This window comes from Populus trichocarpa, chromosome 18 (genome assembly GCF_000002775.5).
Source record: "Populus trichocarpa isolate Nisqually-1 chromosome 18, P.trichocarpa_v4.1, whole genome shotgun sequence".
NCBI classification, from domain to species: domain Eukaryota; kingdom Viridiplantae; phylum Streptophyta; class Magnoliopsida; order Malpighiales; family Salicaceae; genus Populus; species Populus trichocarpa.
The window spans coordinates 14773255-14792113 of record NC_037302.2 but is presented as its reverse complement, the minus strand read 5'-3'; the positions used below and the strand labels follow the sequence as shown (position 1 = coordinate 14792113).

Genomic DNA, 18859 nt, shown 5'->3' with positions numbered 1-18859 from the left:
TTTCATCCATTCGCTAATAGTAATATTTAAAATATTTTGATTAACTTGTATCTGATTTACACATGCTTTTCAAAAGCTTCCATACAAGCTACCATGCACTCTGCTATAAAAGAAAATTGTAACACCAAATCAATAAGAAAATTCTACCACAATAAAGATTTTATTGGTGTTGTTATTTAGTAATTTGAAAGAATTAAAAATTTTAAATTAGACATCCATCTTAGAAATTCAGGTACTGAATTAATTATAATCGAAGAAAGGTAGACATCACCCTTAAATCATCATTTCAAGTGAAATGTTACCCTTACTTGTGTTTTTTTAATTCAAATACTATAATATTTTGAGCTTACTTACAATTTATTTTTTTAAGGGTTAATGTCAGTCCTTAAAAATAAGAGCCATGTTAAAAAATGTCATTAGTTTCTAAAAGTAAGAGACTCGTCGAAAAATTGATGTTTAACCCTAAAAAGAAAAGTTACGTCCAAGTTGCAAAAAAAATTAGTATAATTTATATTTGTTTTTAAACTTTTGACATCGATCATTTTTTTTTAAAAAAACAAAGAGTTATCTCGATGAATAACATTCATTTCTAAAAAGGAAAATTAAGTTGGAATCGCTAAAAAATTAGCATAATTCATATTTGAGAATTGAGCTTTGGACCCACGTTGTCATTCTTCTTTATATATATTTCAAATATTTTACGAAATACAAGAAAAATAAAATACCCTTAGAAGTCCTCAAAATTACCTAGTATAGGAGAAAAAGATAGAAATACTCTTTGAAATTACAAAAATACCCTTGGTAGCGTGGGTTGATCACATGTAGCCACTGTTGGAGAAGGAGAGATTTTTCAATGAGATTTTAGGCTAAAAAGGGTAGATTCTGGTATATCTTGGTGGAAGCATTTTAATAATGATGATTGTGGTGGTGGTGATTGTTATTGATGGCTGATAAAAGAGAATCAACAGTTTAAAGCTTTAGATAACTAAAGACGTCGCGATCTTTTTTTGGTAAGATGAGGCGTGTAAGTCAATAATAACAACCTGGGGTTTTCTCACGAGGAGGAGATGAGGCTTTATGTGGCTGTCCAACGAATTGAGGTGGCTAGAATTGAGAGATTTGAGGAGAGCGAGAATTGCCGGCAAAGAGAAGAGAAAGTCTACGGGGTTTGCTAAGATGAGGACGCGAGTATGATAATCTAATGAATGTGAAGCTTGTGGACCATTGGATCACTTCTAAATTAATCGTTTAGCTACGGTTCACTTGATCTGATGATTCTGATTAATAGATATTTATTTCGGTGTAATAAGATGCATTGTATGCTTAGTACACTAGATGACATGACAGGATATGATCAAATGAGAGTTTTTTAAGGGCTGAGATTAGATTAGATTCAATCAAGATTTCAGAACTAATATTATTAGATATAATATATATATAATGATTTTGATATTTTTAATATTTTTTGAATTGTTTTTTTAAAAATCATTATTTTACCAGCACGAAGAAAAACTTAAGTTATTAACATATCGTATTAACTTTATTTTTCAAAGTTACAATGGTAAGGAGAGGAACATTTATGTCCAGGAAACACGACAACAAAAGATATGCAGCATCTTGAAGAAAATTTTCACCTACATTAACTTCTCCATTCAAAAAATTACTTCTACTTTATTAATTTTTCTTTTATTATATATATACAAGTAAAACTAAAAGCTCACAATAATATTAGAAAAAGCTCGATTCAACAACTAAAAATTAATTTTAAACACTAAAAAGTAATTTTTAACCAGTGTAATCTAGTGGAGTCAATTTTGACCCCAAATGGCTTTAAATTCATTTTTTTTTATCTTTGATTGACCTGATTTAATTTGTATTGACCTGGTAAACTTAATTTTGAAAAAATAATGGTTTTGACCCAAAATAGTAGGAAACTCATTTTTTACCCCCGGTCAACATGGTTTGGCCTGTACTAACCTGATAAGATCAATTTTGATCGAAAATGACAATTTTGACTCGAGATGACCTGAAACTTATTTTTTTTATCCTGGTCAACATGGTTTGACATTTATTAACCTGGTGAACTCGGTTTTTTATGGGAAAAAAACGATTGACCCGAAAAAAATATATTTTTGTTTCTTAATTTTTTTTAGATTTTTCTGAACAAAAGTAAAGTACCATATGAGAAAAGTTTTCGGAGAATCTAAAATTGGAGTATTACATTTTGCATAGAACTATATTGATCGTTAAAAGTTACTGAAAATATCTAAAAAAAAAGAACAAGAAATTTTTTCGGAGAAGCTAAAATTGGAGTATTACTAAACACAAATAATATCGTTGAGTTATTAACATATTCGTATTAACTCTTAAAATTAATAGTGTGATACAGCATTTAAAGTTTTTATTACAAGTTATGGTACAATTTTTTTTAAACGCCTTATTTATTCAAGAGTCTATACTCTATCGTATTAAATTCGTTACATCTTGATAAGGATCTTGACACAGTCTTCTTGCTTCAGTAGTTGAAAAGCTTTGTTTATGTCTTCCAACATAACTTGATGGGTCAAAAGTTCATCCAGATTGAATTCCTACATAAAATCATGCACATAATCTGGTTAGTTTTTTCAAGATAGAAAGAATAGATACACAAGAAACAGAAACATACCCCGTTGAAGAAACAGAAACAAGGATATATATAAAATAAAAGATCTGATATTCATTCTACATGAAGCTAATATATTAAAAAATAAAAAATAATTTTTATTTTACTGGGTCGGACCTGGTTCAATGCATTTTGAGCTTTGAACCGGAACCGGTCCGACAGGAACAGTGGAGCTGGCTACACTGTTTCAGTGAACAGTGTAGCATGCTAATTAATTAGCATGAACAATGCGCAGGAAGCAGCATTTGCTTGCTTTTCTTTCCCCTGCGTTTCGGACGCAAAAATACTGTGGGATCCATGAACAGTAAACTGTTTTTTTCCTTTACCAAATGGGTTGACGCAACCTCGTTACCAAACGACCTCTAAAAACTGGTACTTTATAGGACAATGAATTATTGTTATTTATTCCAAACTTAATATTTTAATCACTTAATATTTTATTTATTAAGAACTCTATCGGATCTTAAAATATGAGAAAAAAAAATTTATATAAAGAGAAAGTATTAACATTCCTGATACGCAATGTTCTTAAAAACGCCTTTTGACTCGTAAAATCGTACGATTTTACTAGTCAAAAAATATAAAACATGTAAAATCGGGTTAAAAACTCGAAAACCAATAAAATCGGTCAAACCCGATCAAACTCGCTCAAAATCAATCAAACTCGTTAAATCGGTAAAACAGACCGCTTTCATGATTTCACAAATCTGGCAATCTGCTGACCCCTTTCCCAATCCCCACTCCCCTGCCCACCCACCCCCTTTTCTCTTTCTCCTTTTCCCTTTCTCCAAATCACCAACAGATTAAGAAATCAAGACACTAGTTTAAAACAAAGTAACATCTGAAAATGCACCTAAAAAACAAAACTAAAGTAAAAAAAAAAAACAGATTAAACACCTAAAAAAACTTAAAAATTCTTTGAACAAAATGTATCAAACACACAAAAAATAAAGCGTGCGAAGAACACCCAAAATGAACCCAATAACGTGAACTCAAATCCACTCTAGATTTCATGAAATCAGAAGCATAGAAAGGTTGCAAATCATTTAATGATCAAGAATTAAGGGTTCATTCACTTTATTTTTCATTAAATCATCATGATTTGGACAAAATAGGTTTCAGTTTAAAACTGAAAACTCTAAGATTAAAAATCATTATAGACATGTTATTGGTGTAAATAAACACTAGATTATTGGTTAGTCATGCAAAAGAAAGGGTTATGTGCAAAGAAATGGATCAAACTTGGTCCAAATCTAAGGGCGAAGGAAATGTTTTTTCCAAGAACACAAAAAACATGCCTAGAAAGCTAAGAAAATTTTCAGAAAAGGCAGCCTCTATCAAACCCAGAAAAATGGCATTTTTGGCTTCTAAAGCATTTTTGGCTTATCCCAACAAGTCACAATATCATACACAAAGATGTTTGAATCTAAAAACTAACAAAAAAACATAAAACATGAGTCGTTTTTTGCAAGATAGTTACATTGTTGGGGTTGATTAAGTTTTCCACTTTCAAAGCTTCATCGGAGTAATTCCGATGTCATCATCACCTGAGACCACCTAGATCTAGTAAAAAGGGTGCACACCTTTCATTTGGATCCATTCTTACTCAATTTGAAAGTTTGTAGCTCCACATTCATTCGTTCAATATGCCAACCTAATCAGCCTCAAATCTGAAAATTGAATGATGACTAATTAGGAACAAGATGTTAGGGACTTCTATGATTGGGATGTAAACGTCTAATTTTATAAAAATAAGGTTGTAAAGAGGATGTTCCTCTTCCATTTGCAAAAAACCTCATGTCATTTGGAGGTCTAGAACTTTAAAATAAGCTCTTGGAAGGTGCGAACCTAATCATCATGAATTGGAAAATGAATGAAGCTAAATGACGCATCTTTTGGGTTAAAACCCTAGAAATTAAGGTTTTTAATTTGAGATTTGAAAAAGTCTCAATTTAGTCATTGTTCTTCCAATTATGACATATACACCCTTAATTAACCAAAAAAAACTTTTTAATTGCATGCAATTTAACTCCCGCCATAGTTCCAAACTTAAATATTAGCCCTTAAGTTGACCGTCTTTTACATTTTGGTTCTGGTTCTGAATTTGTGTATTTTGACTCTCAATTGACAACAAACTTCTAATTTATTTAATTTGGCCTCTGATTTGGTCAATTTCAACTCTTATATTCACATGCATTTTCCAGTTTGATCATTGATTTTGGATTTCTTCCAATCAAGTCCTTATTTGCTCATCAAACTTTAATATTTATGCAATTAAGCCCCTGATTTGATCAAATTAACTCTTAAAAATTACAATTTGACCTCAAACTTTAATTTCTTCCAATTAAAGCCTAAATTAACTTTTAAAAATCAATATTTCTTGCAATTAAGCCCTCAATAAATTCAAATAAACTTTGAAAAATTCTAATTGAGTCTTTAAACATTCAATTTTGAATTTTCCTCCTCAAGTTGAATTTTATGTGTTTGTTATTATGTTGTGGTGTGTTTTTTCAAAAATACTTTTCATTTAAAAATGTATTAAGATGATTTTTTCATATTTTTTCATTTTTTATATTAGCATATCAAAACCATGAAAAAATACTTAAAAAAATATCAATTTGATATTTTTTTTTTAATAGAAGCCACCACACCTCAAACAAAATATTAATTATAAATCATTTTTCTTGAAGTAGTTGGTCTAATGATTTACCTTAAGTTTCAAAATTTTCTAAAAAATAAATTTATCTTACATTATCTATAATGACGGTAAGCTAAAATTAAATAAGATAATTAAAAAAGACTTGCGCTAACACGGTACTCTATAATTTCATGTTTTTAGATAAGTTTTAAATATTTATTTTTTTCTTTCGTTTTGAAGATTTTAATTTCTTAATTTTAGTTGCAAAATTGCCACTTAAGATAATATTCCATTTTATTTTTTTTATAATTTGATTATATTTTATTAGCATTCTTGGGATGGAATGGTTCATAAAAGAAAACTCATATTATAATGGTAGCATTTGGTTATTCAACAAAAAAAAATGGAGACAAAGAAGATAAAAATATATCTAGCTAAAGAGACAGAAACATAAAAATAAATATGATTTAAGATAATTTTGGAATGAATTTCTACATTTTTAAAACAAGAGGTATAGAGGGGATACAAGTTCTTAGATATAATATTCATTATTTTTTATCCCTAAAATATCCCTCTAAGAAAAACTTCATTCCAAATGTGTTAAATTAAGACATATAAGGATAAAAATAATTATGATCATAATTGATTGACTCGGGGTAAGGCTCTAGTCACAAATCAATAAAGTTAACCTTAATTTTTTTTTAAATGATCAAAATGACGTACGAGTTTTTTACTCGGGTTTTAATTGGGTTTTATCCCAAGCTTTTTACTTGGGTTTGGGTAAAATCCGAAGACAAAAAGTCAGGTTTTGGGCTGGTTACGGATACCAATCTACATGACCTAAAATAAATAAATAACCTTAAAATTTGAAAAAAATTAAATGTTTGTCAAGTTCATTATGTGCTAAATAGTTGTATATCATACCATTTGATTTCGTGTTCAAGTTATGGGTATCTGAAACCCTATCAGGTCGGGTTTGGGTATGGATAGTACAAAACTCGATCCATGGGTATCCATTATTATTCATAGAAAAAACATCAATTTTCGGGTAGTCCTGCTTATTAGCATGATTTGTTTTTCTTTAATTGTCAGCATAACACAATTTGAAAAGAGAATTGATGAAGTAACATGATTTGTATATATTACGATTGAAAAGCACAAGATTTAAAGTTGTCACTGTTTAAAAACTTGACATTTTAGAAAAATCTCAAATGAGTTAGCACAAATTACAATAAAAACAAAGAAAAGATAAAATAAAAAGAAAGAAAGAAAGAGGCTTTGAAGGCACATCGAAGCTTTGATTATAACTTCACTGGTACTATTAGAAAGATATTGATGAAATAAATCCAACGACATCAAGGTCACTAACTATGACTAGAGTGGGCTATACTTATTATCAAAAGCAAATGAGCCACCTGTCTTTTTTGGGCGAAAATATGGCCTACTCTGGTACTGTTGGTGATTTTTTTTGTGTCATTAGATTTGTTTTGTTGAAATATGTTTTATAGTAACAGTGATATTGTAATTGGAGTTTTTATGTGCCTTCAAAACCCTTTTTTTTTTTCCTTCTATATTTTTATTATAATTTATGCCAATTCCTCATTTCCAAACATTGATAACTTTAAATCTTGTATTTTCTAGCCATGACATATATAAACTATATTATTTCATGATGTATTTTTAAACTGTGTTATTTTACCTATTAAAAAAAAGTGTTAAATTAAAAAAATATCAAAAATTTCATTGAGATGGATATCACCAAAATTGACGGTCCATGATTTTACAAACACATCAAATTAACCGTACCAGAATCTTCCCTTCGCTCCCCACTCCCCACCCTCTCGCCTCTCTCTATACATTTCTCTCCGCTCATCAACGAGAACCTGATCCCCAAATTAAAAAAAATAGGTTTAGGGTTTCATCGATCCCACTCGATCAAATGGCATTAAGGAAGCTCTACAGCGAAATTAAGGGCTTGAAAGTTAAGGAATTGCCCGACCACGTGAAGCCGATGCTGTCAATTGGTTATGTGAAGAAAGCAGTGCAAAGAGGAATGGATAATTACCATGCGAAGTATATAGAAACAAGCTCGATCGATCCACTTCTTCATGTTTGCTATGGTGGCATGATTTTGTCTTACCTTATTGCTCTTCCTGAGGAACGCCGTCATCTTGAGCACCAGCAACATGCTAAGGAGCATGGTGGGCATTAGGGAGTGACGGTTTTTATCGGTCTTTTTATTAAAGGTAGCGATTTTGGTATTTATTGATGATTTTGTTTGTGGGTTTTGTGTATTTTGATGGGATTTGATTGATCGATCGGTTTTTTTGGACAGTTACCTTCTAGTCTTGTTTTTTGTTGTTGGGCTTTGTTGATGGGTTTGGAAGCTCAGAAGGATTGAGTAGATTTCTTGGATAGTTTTTTTGGTAGGTTTTGTTTTTTTTTTTTTTTACTTTCATGTGTTAAGGCACGTTTAGGTAGTTGATTTTGACATGTCTCTGAAATGTAGGTGGTTGGGTTTTTTTGTGGTGTGATTAGTGATTTTATTGGTGGTTTTTGTTTGGTTTTGATTGTATGTAATTATACATCAGTGTTTTTTGAGTTTGGTTGTGGTTTGTCTAGGGGATTTCTTTGTTGGGTTTGATGTGAGAGAACGTTGCAAGCATATGTTTGGAATTTTCATTTGGTGGGAGAACTGTAATGTGTGATTGGATTGTGTTGCTGCCCCCCCCCCCCCCCCCCCCCATTTCCCCCTGATTAATGAATCTGGGTTTCTTGGATTTTACTAGAGCTTTATTTTTCATTTTGTTAATTTCTATTGGTTGGCACATGAGCATGTTGAGTGGTTATCCTTAGTGATTACAGTTACATTCATGTTTTCGCTTTTATTTCCCAGGTGGATTTATAGGGTAATTGGTTGTGGGTTAATGTGATTTAGTGCTTTGGTCTTGGATTTCATTTTATTCGTTTCAGGTGTAGTATGGTAAAATAAAAAGAAGTGATTTGACTGAGAGGAGTTGTTTGAGTGGATGCAGAATACCATTTAACAAGTGTTTGTTTGTTTGGATGATTGAAGCGATGTGTTCAAGAAGGATGGGGTTGGGGAGGTGGGGTGGGGGTTTGGTGGAAAGGAGTGTGGTGGGAAATACTTGACTATACAATATTTGGTTACAAGTTATGTGGTTGACTGTATTGTTTATTGGTTTTATCTACGTTTTCTTTGCTATAACTTGACACTTTTGAAGTTCATAATGCCCGGAGTATTGATAATTAGATTTTTTATGAATGTGTTGTGGATTCCTCTGTACTGTTTTCCTCTTGCTCTGTTAGATACTTGCCGTATCCTATTGTTAGAGTATTGCCTATGTAGTTTCCTAAGAGAACCTTTGCGTTTTTTCCTTAATTTTCTTCTAAACCCACTTTATGCTCTGCTTATATTACTTGTTAGAATCAGAAGGCTGGAAGAACTGAAAAGGGATGAGTATGAGGGGAATTAAAATTTGTGTTATGCCCAAGTCTTCCTGGATCATCTTGTGCTATCTGTCCTCTTCACGGCTTAATTTCATGGATGTGTACCTTCATGAACCAATAGTTTAAAGGACATTGTTAGTGTACACAATCTGTTTTCCCTTTCATCACTGTTGAGCCAATGTTCATTTGGACATCTCATTGGCCTTCCTTTCTCTTCACCACCCTGCCCATAATAAAGTGCTCAACTTTGCAAATTGGTGTTTCTGAATTGATACATATGTTTGTATCCCTGGATGTATACATTTGTTATGTGCATACACACCATTGTACATTTGACAACCATACCACTGAAGCATTAACTAATATTATGTTCTCTGCTGTGCTACATGCTTAAGTTACGTGGTCATCTGATGCATGCATGGCACACAGTATTCTTTTTTCTCCGGAGTTTATGAAAATAAAGAATTTTTTTATGGTCTATTCATATAGATACCAAGTAGTTTTTTATTAATGCATAGGAAAAAGGGATTAACATTTGTATTTACAGGTTTTGTTTTTGATGCTCTTTGCTATAAGAATTGTGTATGAGGTTGTAGGGGTTCCCATAGGCATCGTCCCTTTGCCTAAACTCAAGCCTACCTTATGGTAGCAGTTTCTTTCTTGGAATGGAATCTTGAGTGCCCTGGCATCCTTTCTCTCCTTTAAATTGATTGAAAATTTCTGAATGGGGTTAATGAAACTTAAACTGTGGGGATAGGAGTTTTTCTTTCTTTGTTTTTTTCTTGGAAGAGGATTATTTTGGTGCCTGTTCTTTCCTTTTTTATGTTTGATGGAAACACAACGCTCTGTAGTTTTTTTGATGGGTGATATAAGTTCAAAGAGAAAAAAGTGTATGCTAAGAACATATCGCAAACAACTTCACACTCAATTTGCATTATCTGAGTTGCTCTCTCTCTCTCTCATGTCTACTAAATAAATCTTTACTCAGATCTATTACATTTCTTTTTGACAGCCAAATTAGTATGTGCTTTGTAATGAGTGTTGTCATACCTCTCTATTAGAAGAAAACTCATGTTTTATGAAATTCTTCATGCATGTGTGTATATCTATTGTGAGTTTTCAAATAATTTTGGAACCGAGTCTTGGTGTGCTCATCTGTGCTACATTTCCTGACAATTTTGGGTGGCTTGAGATCAGCAATGTTTGTGTTGCTTACAACTTGAACCTTAACTCTTAACTAGGTACAACTCAATATGGATTATTGCTGCACATGTGCGTGCGGGTCCATGTCTCTGTTTGTGAAGGTAATCATATTTTATGGTTTTGACACGACTGTTTGTCTTTGCAGGACTCATTGAACCTTCTGGAAGTTGCTTTGGTGACCATTTATTTGCTTGGTGTTTTTTTGGTATTTCTGGATATTGTAGACTGGAAGATGCTGTATTTGCCAATGGTTTGCAGTCTGAAATGATGAAATAAAATACCTTGACTGGTTGAACTTATTACTTTTGTGATCCACTGTTAAAATGAATGGTTACAAGAGAAACAACTGTGTTTTTGTTATTGATTACTACGTTCTTACCAAAGATTCAATGATGGGTTCATTTTAATTTCCATTTTAGAATGTTGATTTTTCTATGTGAAATCTGGCAGAGTGCTATGCCTTAATGTGTGGATTTCCCCTTTTTTCCTAGAGCTAATTCTGGCCCAAGCAATTTATGGTGTTGAGGCAACACGCCCTTATAGCTCAGCCATTGAACTGGCCCTTTCTTGTATGAGCCTCTATTTCTCTTTCAGGAACAAGAAAAATGGATTCTTGGCGATCCTGATCTCTTTCTTCTGTGATCTTTTTTAACCTAAAATCTGCCAGTTTTAAGAAGATTGCCTGATCTAAATTCGTAGAGCTGTGGATGCATCATGCAAGGCTAGCTAACAACTCGCCTTAGCAAAAACCCTAATGAAGGATAAACACTTTGCCAAAGCAACCTCTTAAAATGCAATTTCAATATCATTTCAATATTATTAACTTTGCCAATAACTTAAAAACAAGTCCCTAGCCTGGTCAAATGGGATCATTGATGCATAGGCTAGGGGGCTTGAAATGATCACACATTTTCTTGGATCCACCTAGCTAGCTAATCCTTGCAACTATACTTCTATAACTTCACCAATTAAACTAACTCATGTAAAATAAGCCTTTACAAGACTAGAAAAGTAGTTTCACACCATAAAAACAAGGATAATCCATCCCATCACAGAATTAGCTGTTACAAACGCTAACTAGTAGTTCACATATAATCACAAAAAGGGTTTGACGGTTTCATTTCCCTGTTTTTACACAAAGCAAAATAGTCCAATGCTGCACACATTACTGCAACACACCCAAATTAAAGTAAAACGAGCAACAACATAATAAACATAATTCAAAGGGTTATATTGGCTTTCGATGATACTGAATTTGTTCCTTGCATTATCATCACAGATTCAAAACTAAAAAAATATTTATAATACTTAAACTACTTATCATAACCAGCTTAGTCTGATAAAATGACTCGATAATTTACTAATAAAAATAATAATGCCAAGTTTCCTTTCAAATCATTTAAGAAATTAATTCAATCAAATTCTGGTATCCTGGGTCATGCATGTGATCTTGTTGAATGAAATAATTGGTAGCTTCCTTCTTCTTTTTTTTAATTTTAATTTCAAATAAGATCATTTTAATTTTTTTATTCCAAAATATCATTTGACAAACCCACTGCTTAAACTTTGAATAGTGCTGATAAGTGATAACCATGCTTAAATGTTCATTTTCGAAAATTGGTTCCAAAATATTCTAATATTTTAAAAAATAATTAGTATTGATTTTGGTACCTTATGGCAAGTAATTTCTATTAGTCACTTTCCTTTACGAGACAGAAAGAAACAGGGACTTGGAAGGCGAAAACCGTTGAGTGGCGCTTTTCGAGAAACAGCCACCCCTTTGCCAAATCATTCATTCAATCATCAGATTAAATATCTTCCACTTCACTTCTATTTAGACACCAAATCCCAGATTTCAAATTTCCAATTTCAAAACTTTGGAGCCTTTTCTAGGCCACAAATCACTCAAGAAAACCTCTCTCTTTGTCCTTAAATACATGCTCTTTGTATTTTATAGTATAGTGCAGGAGGTGGAGGTGTCTCATTCTTGAGTTTCTGAGGTACCCTTTTCTTCGTTATTGATTTTGAGCTTGCTTTCTTGGGTTGTCATTCTTTTTATGTTTAGTTTCAATGTGAATATTTTTTGAGGTCTTGGTTTTGATTTGTCATCTGGGTTCTTCTTAAATTGTTGTTTTTGGTGATTATAGATTGGTTTCAATGCTAATGATGTTTGCCTTGGGGTGATTTCCTTGTGATAGTTTTGTTGGTGATCATGGATGATTGTGGTTTATGAATCTAAGAATTTGTTTCTTGCCGCTTAAACGTGCTGGAATTAGAGTTGAGAATGTAATCCAGTGATCACCTTGAAGGATATTATTGTTAATGAATGACCATGGGTTTGATAGTCTTGGATGTGAAATGCATGGAATATTTTTTGGCTTTAATTGTCAAAGTTGTTTAGGGTTCCATGTTGATTTCGTTTTCCGTGGATGTTTGAATCTTAAAGATGATTAAAGAAAATTGAGTGTTCTTTAATTTTACTCTTAACATTGGACGTTACATTTTCTTTGTCGATGAAGAAATATTTCCAATATTTCCAAATTTTGCTCATTTTCCAAAAAGTCAACGCATGGTTAGTTATATTAGATGAAACATGCTGAAAAAGCTGACTTTTATGGAATTCAATGGTGGTAATATTTCATGTTAGGTCATGCTTGAAACTAGAATTGAAAAGTTGTGGAAACTGTAGAATTATCTTTGCAGTAGATCTTGAGCTTCTTCTTTATTTATGAGCAATAACTATACAGCTAAACGATTGCTTATACATCTGTAATGATATTTTCAGTTCTCACACATGAGAGATCAATATGGGTGATTCTGGAAAGAAATCAAAGCAGCAAGACTTGCACGAATCTTCACCATCTGACACAGTGAATGGGTCGTTGCTGATTAAATCATTGAAGATAAAGAAGGGTGGCAAATTATCTCATAGAAAAAGCGAAAAACCTAAAACTAAACCTCATCTGAAAACTATCATTAATTCATCTGTATCAAAGAAAAAGGTTACTCCTAAGAAGGGCATCAGGAATGGCTCTACCAGTAGAAGATTGATTCACAGGAAAATTCTGCATAAAGCACTTGATAAGAAGGCCTCAAGAAATGGGGCTTCCTCAGAGCTCCAAGGCAAACAGTTGTCAACTATTGATTCTGAGGGGAATGGAAAAAATGCCGATGAAGGTGCAATTAAAAAAGTCAAGAAGAGGAAGCCTAAGAAAAGGCAAAAGGACAAGGTAAAGCTAGATGAACCACCACGCTTGCAGAGGAGAGCAAGGTACTTGATGATTAAAATGAAGCTGGAGCAGAATCTTATAGATGCTTACTCTGGAGAAGGTTGGAAAGGTAAAAGGTAAACAGATTTTCTTACACATCATTCCTTTGAAAAATAAAGAGCATCTGCTAGTTAATTCAGCTTTCGATTCCTTCAAAAAATAAAGAACATCTGCTAGTTAATTTCAGCTTTTGATTACAAACCTATGGTTTAAGGAATCCGTTTAAAGTCTAACCACTTCTTAATCAGTGAGAAAATTTTATGTGAAAGATATAAAGGTGAAATATAATTGTTTTCAAATTGTTGATCGAAGATGGTTCATTTTCTTGAAGCATGCCTTGTACAAACAAATTTATTCCAGGAAGAAGTTGGATGCTTGAATGAATATGCCCCCTTTCTTCTAATCCTGTTACATGAATTTTGACGGGTATCTATGTTTGAAAATTTTACCAGATTTGGAGCTATCTGATATTTCGAGGAAGTTCTGATCAAATTTTTATATGAGATTCAATATTTCCCTACTGAAGTTGAGAATTAGGATAGGCTCAAAGACATTTTCATTGTAAAGTTCAGCCAAAAGAATCTGGTGGATGTGTTAACTGTGTTTAATTTTTCATCTGCATATGCTTCGAGATGAATTTTCTTTTCAATCATTTATTCTTCAAAATTTGGAATATTTTACTGAATCTGTTCTCAGACCAAAGGAATTTTCCCAGTTTACAACATGCATAAATACAAAATGAAACAAAAAGAACTCTTCTGACTGGAAGTTTGAAATTGATAGAACCTTCAAATGATGAAAGAACTCCATTTGTTCTTATCTTTTACTGAATTTCTGTCACAGTCGAGAGAAGATTCGGCCAGAAAAGGAACTACTGAGAGCCAGGAAACAGATTTTGAAATGTAAACTTGGATTACGTGAAATAATTCGGCAGGTGGATTCTCTAAGTACAGTAGGATGTATTGAAGATGCTGTTATGGCTCCAGATGGATCTGTTTCCCATGAACATGTAAGCATGCAGAACCAGCATCAGCTTTGTGAGAATGTTCAGGATTGTAAAACATTAAAGAAGAATCAACCTTTTTCATGAATTCTTGCTAATAGAGACTGGTACCTAGTATTTCCTAAATTTGTGCATGCAGTTCTCAATAAGCATACTCACTTCTTGCTTCTCACTATCGAGAAGCTGAAAAAGAACATGCTCATTCAGTAATTGGGCCATGAAATTGATTGAGGCAAAAAGAGACAAATATTGTCTAAGAAAAGTTGAAACATGCATTTTTTTTTTCCCAGCATCAACTGTGGAGTCCTTTTCTTTAGTCAAATTTGGGTTTAGATTACTGCATGAACTTGGGCTCCAAGCACAATTGCTTATATTTATATTTTCTTTTCCATATTTTCATATAGATATTCTGTGCGAAGTGCAAATTGAATGAAGTTTCCCAAGATAATGATATTGTACTCTGTGATGGGACATGCAACTGTGCCTTCCACCAAAAATGCCTTGATCCTCCTTTGGATACTGAAAATAGTCAGTTCTACTCACTTCTCTTGTAAAACTTTTCTACTGAGTCACGAAACAAATTGATTGTTTCTAAGATTTTCTATACATTTGGTAATATGCACTTCTGCAGTACCTCCAGGAGATCAGGGATGGTTTTGCAAGTTCTGTGACTGTAGGATGGAAATTATAGAAGCCATGAATGCTCATTTGGGGACCCACTTCTCAGAGGACAGCGGTTGGCAGGTTATTGTTGAAATATTTTAAAGCCTTTTTCCTTGCAAAAAAAATAAAATAAACGGAAATAAAAGAATCTTGGTTTTGCTGCCCTGCTAACCAAACTGATGTTCACTCTTTCTTGAAGTAGGATATTTTCAAAGAAGAAGCAGCAGTTCCAGATGGTGGAAATATGCTATTAAATCCAGAAGAAGAATGGCCTTCTGATGATTCTGAAGATGATGATTATGATCCAGAGAGGAGAGAGAACGTCATGAGTGGAGCAGGTACTGATGATGATGCATCTGATGACACCAGCAATTCAACCCGCTTGAGTTGGTCTTCAGATGGTGAGGTTTTTTCAGGATCCAGGAGGTGGGAGGTGGACGGCTTGGACTTCAGAAACAATTCTATTTATAGCAGTTTAGATTCTGATGAAACCAGTGATGGGGAAATTATTTGTGGCCGTAGGCAGAGAAGAGCGGTTGATTATAAGAAGTTATACAATGTAAGTACTATAAATTCTTCTACCATAAAATAAATATAGCATCACTAATTTTGCATAAAACCAGAAGTCATGGTTGGTGTGACAGTCTTGAATCAACTTCATAGTTTGGTTTCTAATTTATGGAAAGAGGTGCGCATCTTTGGTGATTTTGAGTGGCCATACACTGGGATAAAAGTTGTGTTTTAAATTTTAAACTATATCTTCGTGAACAAGTTTATACCATAGTCAATAAGAAATGTTGAAGTACTAATGTATTTTAAAACTTAGGGGTCAAATTTAGGAGAAGGAAAAAAATCTTAGGTGATTTTGAGTGGCCATACAATGGGATAAAAGTTGTGTTTTAAATTTTAAACTATATCTTCGTGAACAAGTTTATACCATATTCAATATGAAATGTTGAAGCACTAATGTATTTTCAAACTTAGGGGTCAAATTTAGGAGAAGAAAAAAAAACAAGGGCCAAGATGAATTGTTTCACTAGACTTTGCTTTTGTTCCTCCACCATGCATGATTAGTTTTTTGGTGGTGTTCTTGTTGAAGGTTAATAGGTTTCTATGGTATTTTTCTTTGAAGTAGCTTGCAAACATGTCAATGAACCATCTCAATCTAAAAATTTAAACTGTTAGTTGAGGCTTTAAAAATAGTTTTATATTTATTTTTAACACACCCTCTCAAGTGAAAGTCTTTTAAGTTTGAAACTTAGGTATGCCCTCTCAAGTGTGCTGCAATTTAATTTTAATTATAAGAAAGACTTTGATATTACGACAAAGAAACATCTCATTCCAAAAGCTTCAGCGGCTAGATAAGGCCTCGATAATGGTTTTATGTTACTCTCTAACATGCAAACCGTTCTTGACATCATCATTGGAAGGGGAGTGAGTGGGCATTTCATAAATGCTTGTGTTAGACCAATCATTTTCCCAAATAAGCTAGTGATGGAAAGATCCAACACCAAAGACTCAATACCTTTTCTGTTTAGCTCTCAAATTTCTTCCATTGAAACAAATGATGTAGAGTTTTACATTTTATTTTTGAAGCTTTCTATTTCACGAGAGATAGTTCAGACTCATTTATCTAATGCAATGTTATATTCTTTCCTATCAGGAGATGTTTGGAAAGGACGCTCCTGCACATGAGCAACCCAGCGAAGATGAAGATTGGGGTCCTAGCAAAAGAAAGCGACGAGAGAAGGAGTCAGATGCAGCCAGCACCCTAATGACTCTATATGAAAGTAAAAGAAGATGTAAAAATGATGCAACCATTGAAGGCATGATGAAGCTTCCACGAGATCCTCAAATTCGAAGGCCAATTTTCAGGCTCCCCCCTGATGCTGTTGAGGTAGTAGTTTTCTCCAAGTGTATTGTCAGATAATCTCTCATGTTCTCTCTTTTTATTTTTATTTATTAACTTAATTTGGTAAATTGCTTAAGCTATCTTTCCCTTTTCCTGTGATTTCCCAGAAACTTCGCCAGGTATTTGCAGAGAATGAACTTCCATCTAGAACTGTCAAGGAGAATCTATCAAAAGAATTGGGCCTTGAACCTGGGAAGGTAACAACTTAAGCTACTCAATCAATGCATGCACTAGAATGATTTTTTGAAATAGAACTTACGGAATTACAATAGGATACATACACACAAAAAAGTAGAAAATGTGCCTTTTCTTTCTTCGTTTTACTTTTTGTGGCAGTACATTATATTGTCCTCTAGGATTACTCTTTAACATCACGTTAGCTCTTCTTTACTTCCATGATCCGGTTATTTACATTCAAGTTGCAATTTCAGGTTAGCAAATGGTTCAAGAATTCCCGTTATTTAGCTCTGAAGTCTAGAAAGGTAAGCTGGTATTTCATGTACATTAAATGCAACAGTTACAATTCTGTTTCAGCTCAGTATCCAAAGTCACTTCTTTAGTTGTAGATTTTCTCGACTCCTTTTTCTGTGTGGATCTTATAAATTGTTACTAAACAGTCATATTACAGCCAATATTTTGACCTTAATGTTTCTCAAATATGAACAATGTCTTTAGAACTGACAAAAGAATAATCATTTCTCCTGCATGCTCATTAGGCGCCAAGTTAAAAGTATAAATTCCATGTCATTGCTGTTATCTGATTCATGTGATTATTCGAGAGTTAAAACTTTCAAATCTTATCTCTTAAGGTCGTTATGTGTTTCAGTTTTGTATCTAACAATTCACTTGCACAACAGGTAGAGAAGGGAGAACAAGTTCATTATTCTAGTTCCAAAGTCTCTGCTGAACCCACTTTAAATGTCATGAAGGACAAAACTGCTGATCTTTCACTGTTAAAGGATAGCCAGGCAGAAACTGGGGTGTGTACCCCAGAGAATTTGAAAAGGATCTTGCAGAGGAAGAAGCCGAGGTCAATAAGTAAAAGTTTAAAGAAAAATGAACAGAAAAGAGGTTCCTTCGAATCACCTACTAAAAGCAATGAGGTATTTTTTATTGTTAGGATTTGATCGTTTTCTTTTCTTTTTTATTCTGGCTCAAAATCGTGTGCTACCTGTATCCATCCATCTTGCTTCTCCTCTTTGCATCTCTGATTGCACTTTGATTAAAAACAATGAAGTCTTGAGTAATCAGATCAGGAGCTGAAAATTGTGTATTATCTTAGTCAGCTGTCTTGATGGTTTGTGTGTGCGTGAGTTGGGTGTTGGGGGCAATCTATTATTATGGTGTCCTTAGAATCAAGATCTTTTAGAGTTTTTCTGTAGGATTGATGCATCTTGCTCTAGCCATTCCCAATATTTAGACATGGAATTATTATTTCATTGTGTCCTCACGCTTGTTAGCATTTATCACTGTCAGATGAATGTTGAGCACAATGATGATCTGAGCTTGAAGAAGCTGTTAAAAGCAAAAACAAAGGGAGTAAAGAAAAAGGGTAATCGTATTTCAGCAGCTGCTGAATCTGATATGGAGAAACTTTGTAGAGCAAAGACGAGAGTAGAGAATCTGAAGCAGAAACTGGTGAAACTACAAACTGGCAAAGCTAGGAAGTCTTCCAAAATCCGTCCGCTAGACGAATCTGTTGTCTACGTTCCTATTGCTGAGCTAAGAGAAAAGAAATGACACTGAGAAACCTATATTATTATTTGCAATGCATTTTGTTTAACACTTTTGCAGGCAGAGCTGGCATTGTACATCTCTTGTTTCTAATCAGTGTAATGCCAATCATCGGACACTCCTTACACAAGTACCTTGTTTCTTAGAAAGAAAAAAATACAAAATTTCTCCCTTTTGCCCCATTCTTGCAACTATGATTCCTCTGGATGCAATTTGGATGTGTTCTTAGAGTTCAAGCTAGAGGCTCAAAAGCTATCTCACAGATTGACCTATCCTTGCTCAAAAGCTATTCCCCTGAATACAT

General features: G+C 33.4%; 2 protein-coding genes across 3 annotated transcripts; both read left to right on the top strand.

Annotated features, from left to right (window-relative positions):
• The first annotated feature begins 7084 nt into the window (after positions 1-7084).
• Positions 7085-10273, top strand: LOC7484068 (uncharacterized). The gene is made up of 2 exons (XM_002325229.4): positions 7085-7546; positions 10120-10273. Exon 1 carries the CDS (start codon positions 7240-7242, stop codon positions 7510-7512), a length of 273 nt encoding a protein of 90 aa, XP_002325265.2. The 5' UTR covers positions 7085-7239; the 3' UTR covers positions 7513-7546; positions 10120-10273.
• Positions 10274-11657: 1384 nt separating this feature from the next.
• On the top strand, positions 11658-18737 carry LOC7490498 (pathogenesis-related homeodomain protein). 2 transcript variants are annotated; one of them, XM_002325228.4, is made up of 11 exons: positions 11658-11974; positions 12760-13320; positions 14087-14252; positions 14651-14774; positions 14878-14990; positions 15112-15468; positions 16573-16806; positions 16929-17018; positions 17253-17303; positions 17679-17924; positions 18298-18737. In XM_002325228.4, the coding sequence occupies exons 2-11, from the start codon at positions 12782-12784 to the stop codon at positions 18559-18561; spliced, it is 2184 nt and encodes a 727-aa protein (XP_002325264.1). In that variant the 5' UTR covers positions 11658-11974; positions 12760-12781; the 3' UTR covers positions 18562-18737. The 2 variants fall into 2 exon arrangements, with proteins under 2 accessions (XP_002325264.1, XP_024445971.1); XM_024590203.2 differs by lacking the exon at positions 11658-11974 and having other exon boundaries at positions 13176-13313.
• Positions 18738-18859: the final 122 nt, after the last annotated feature.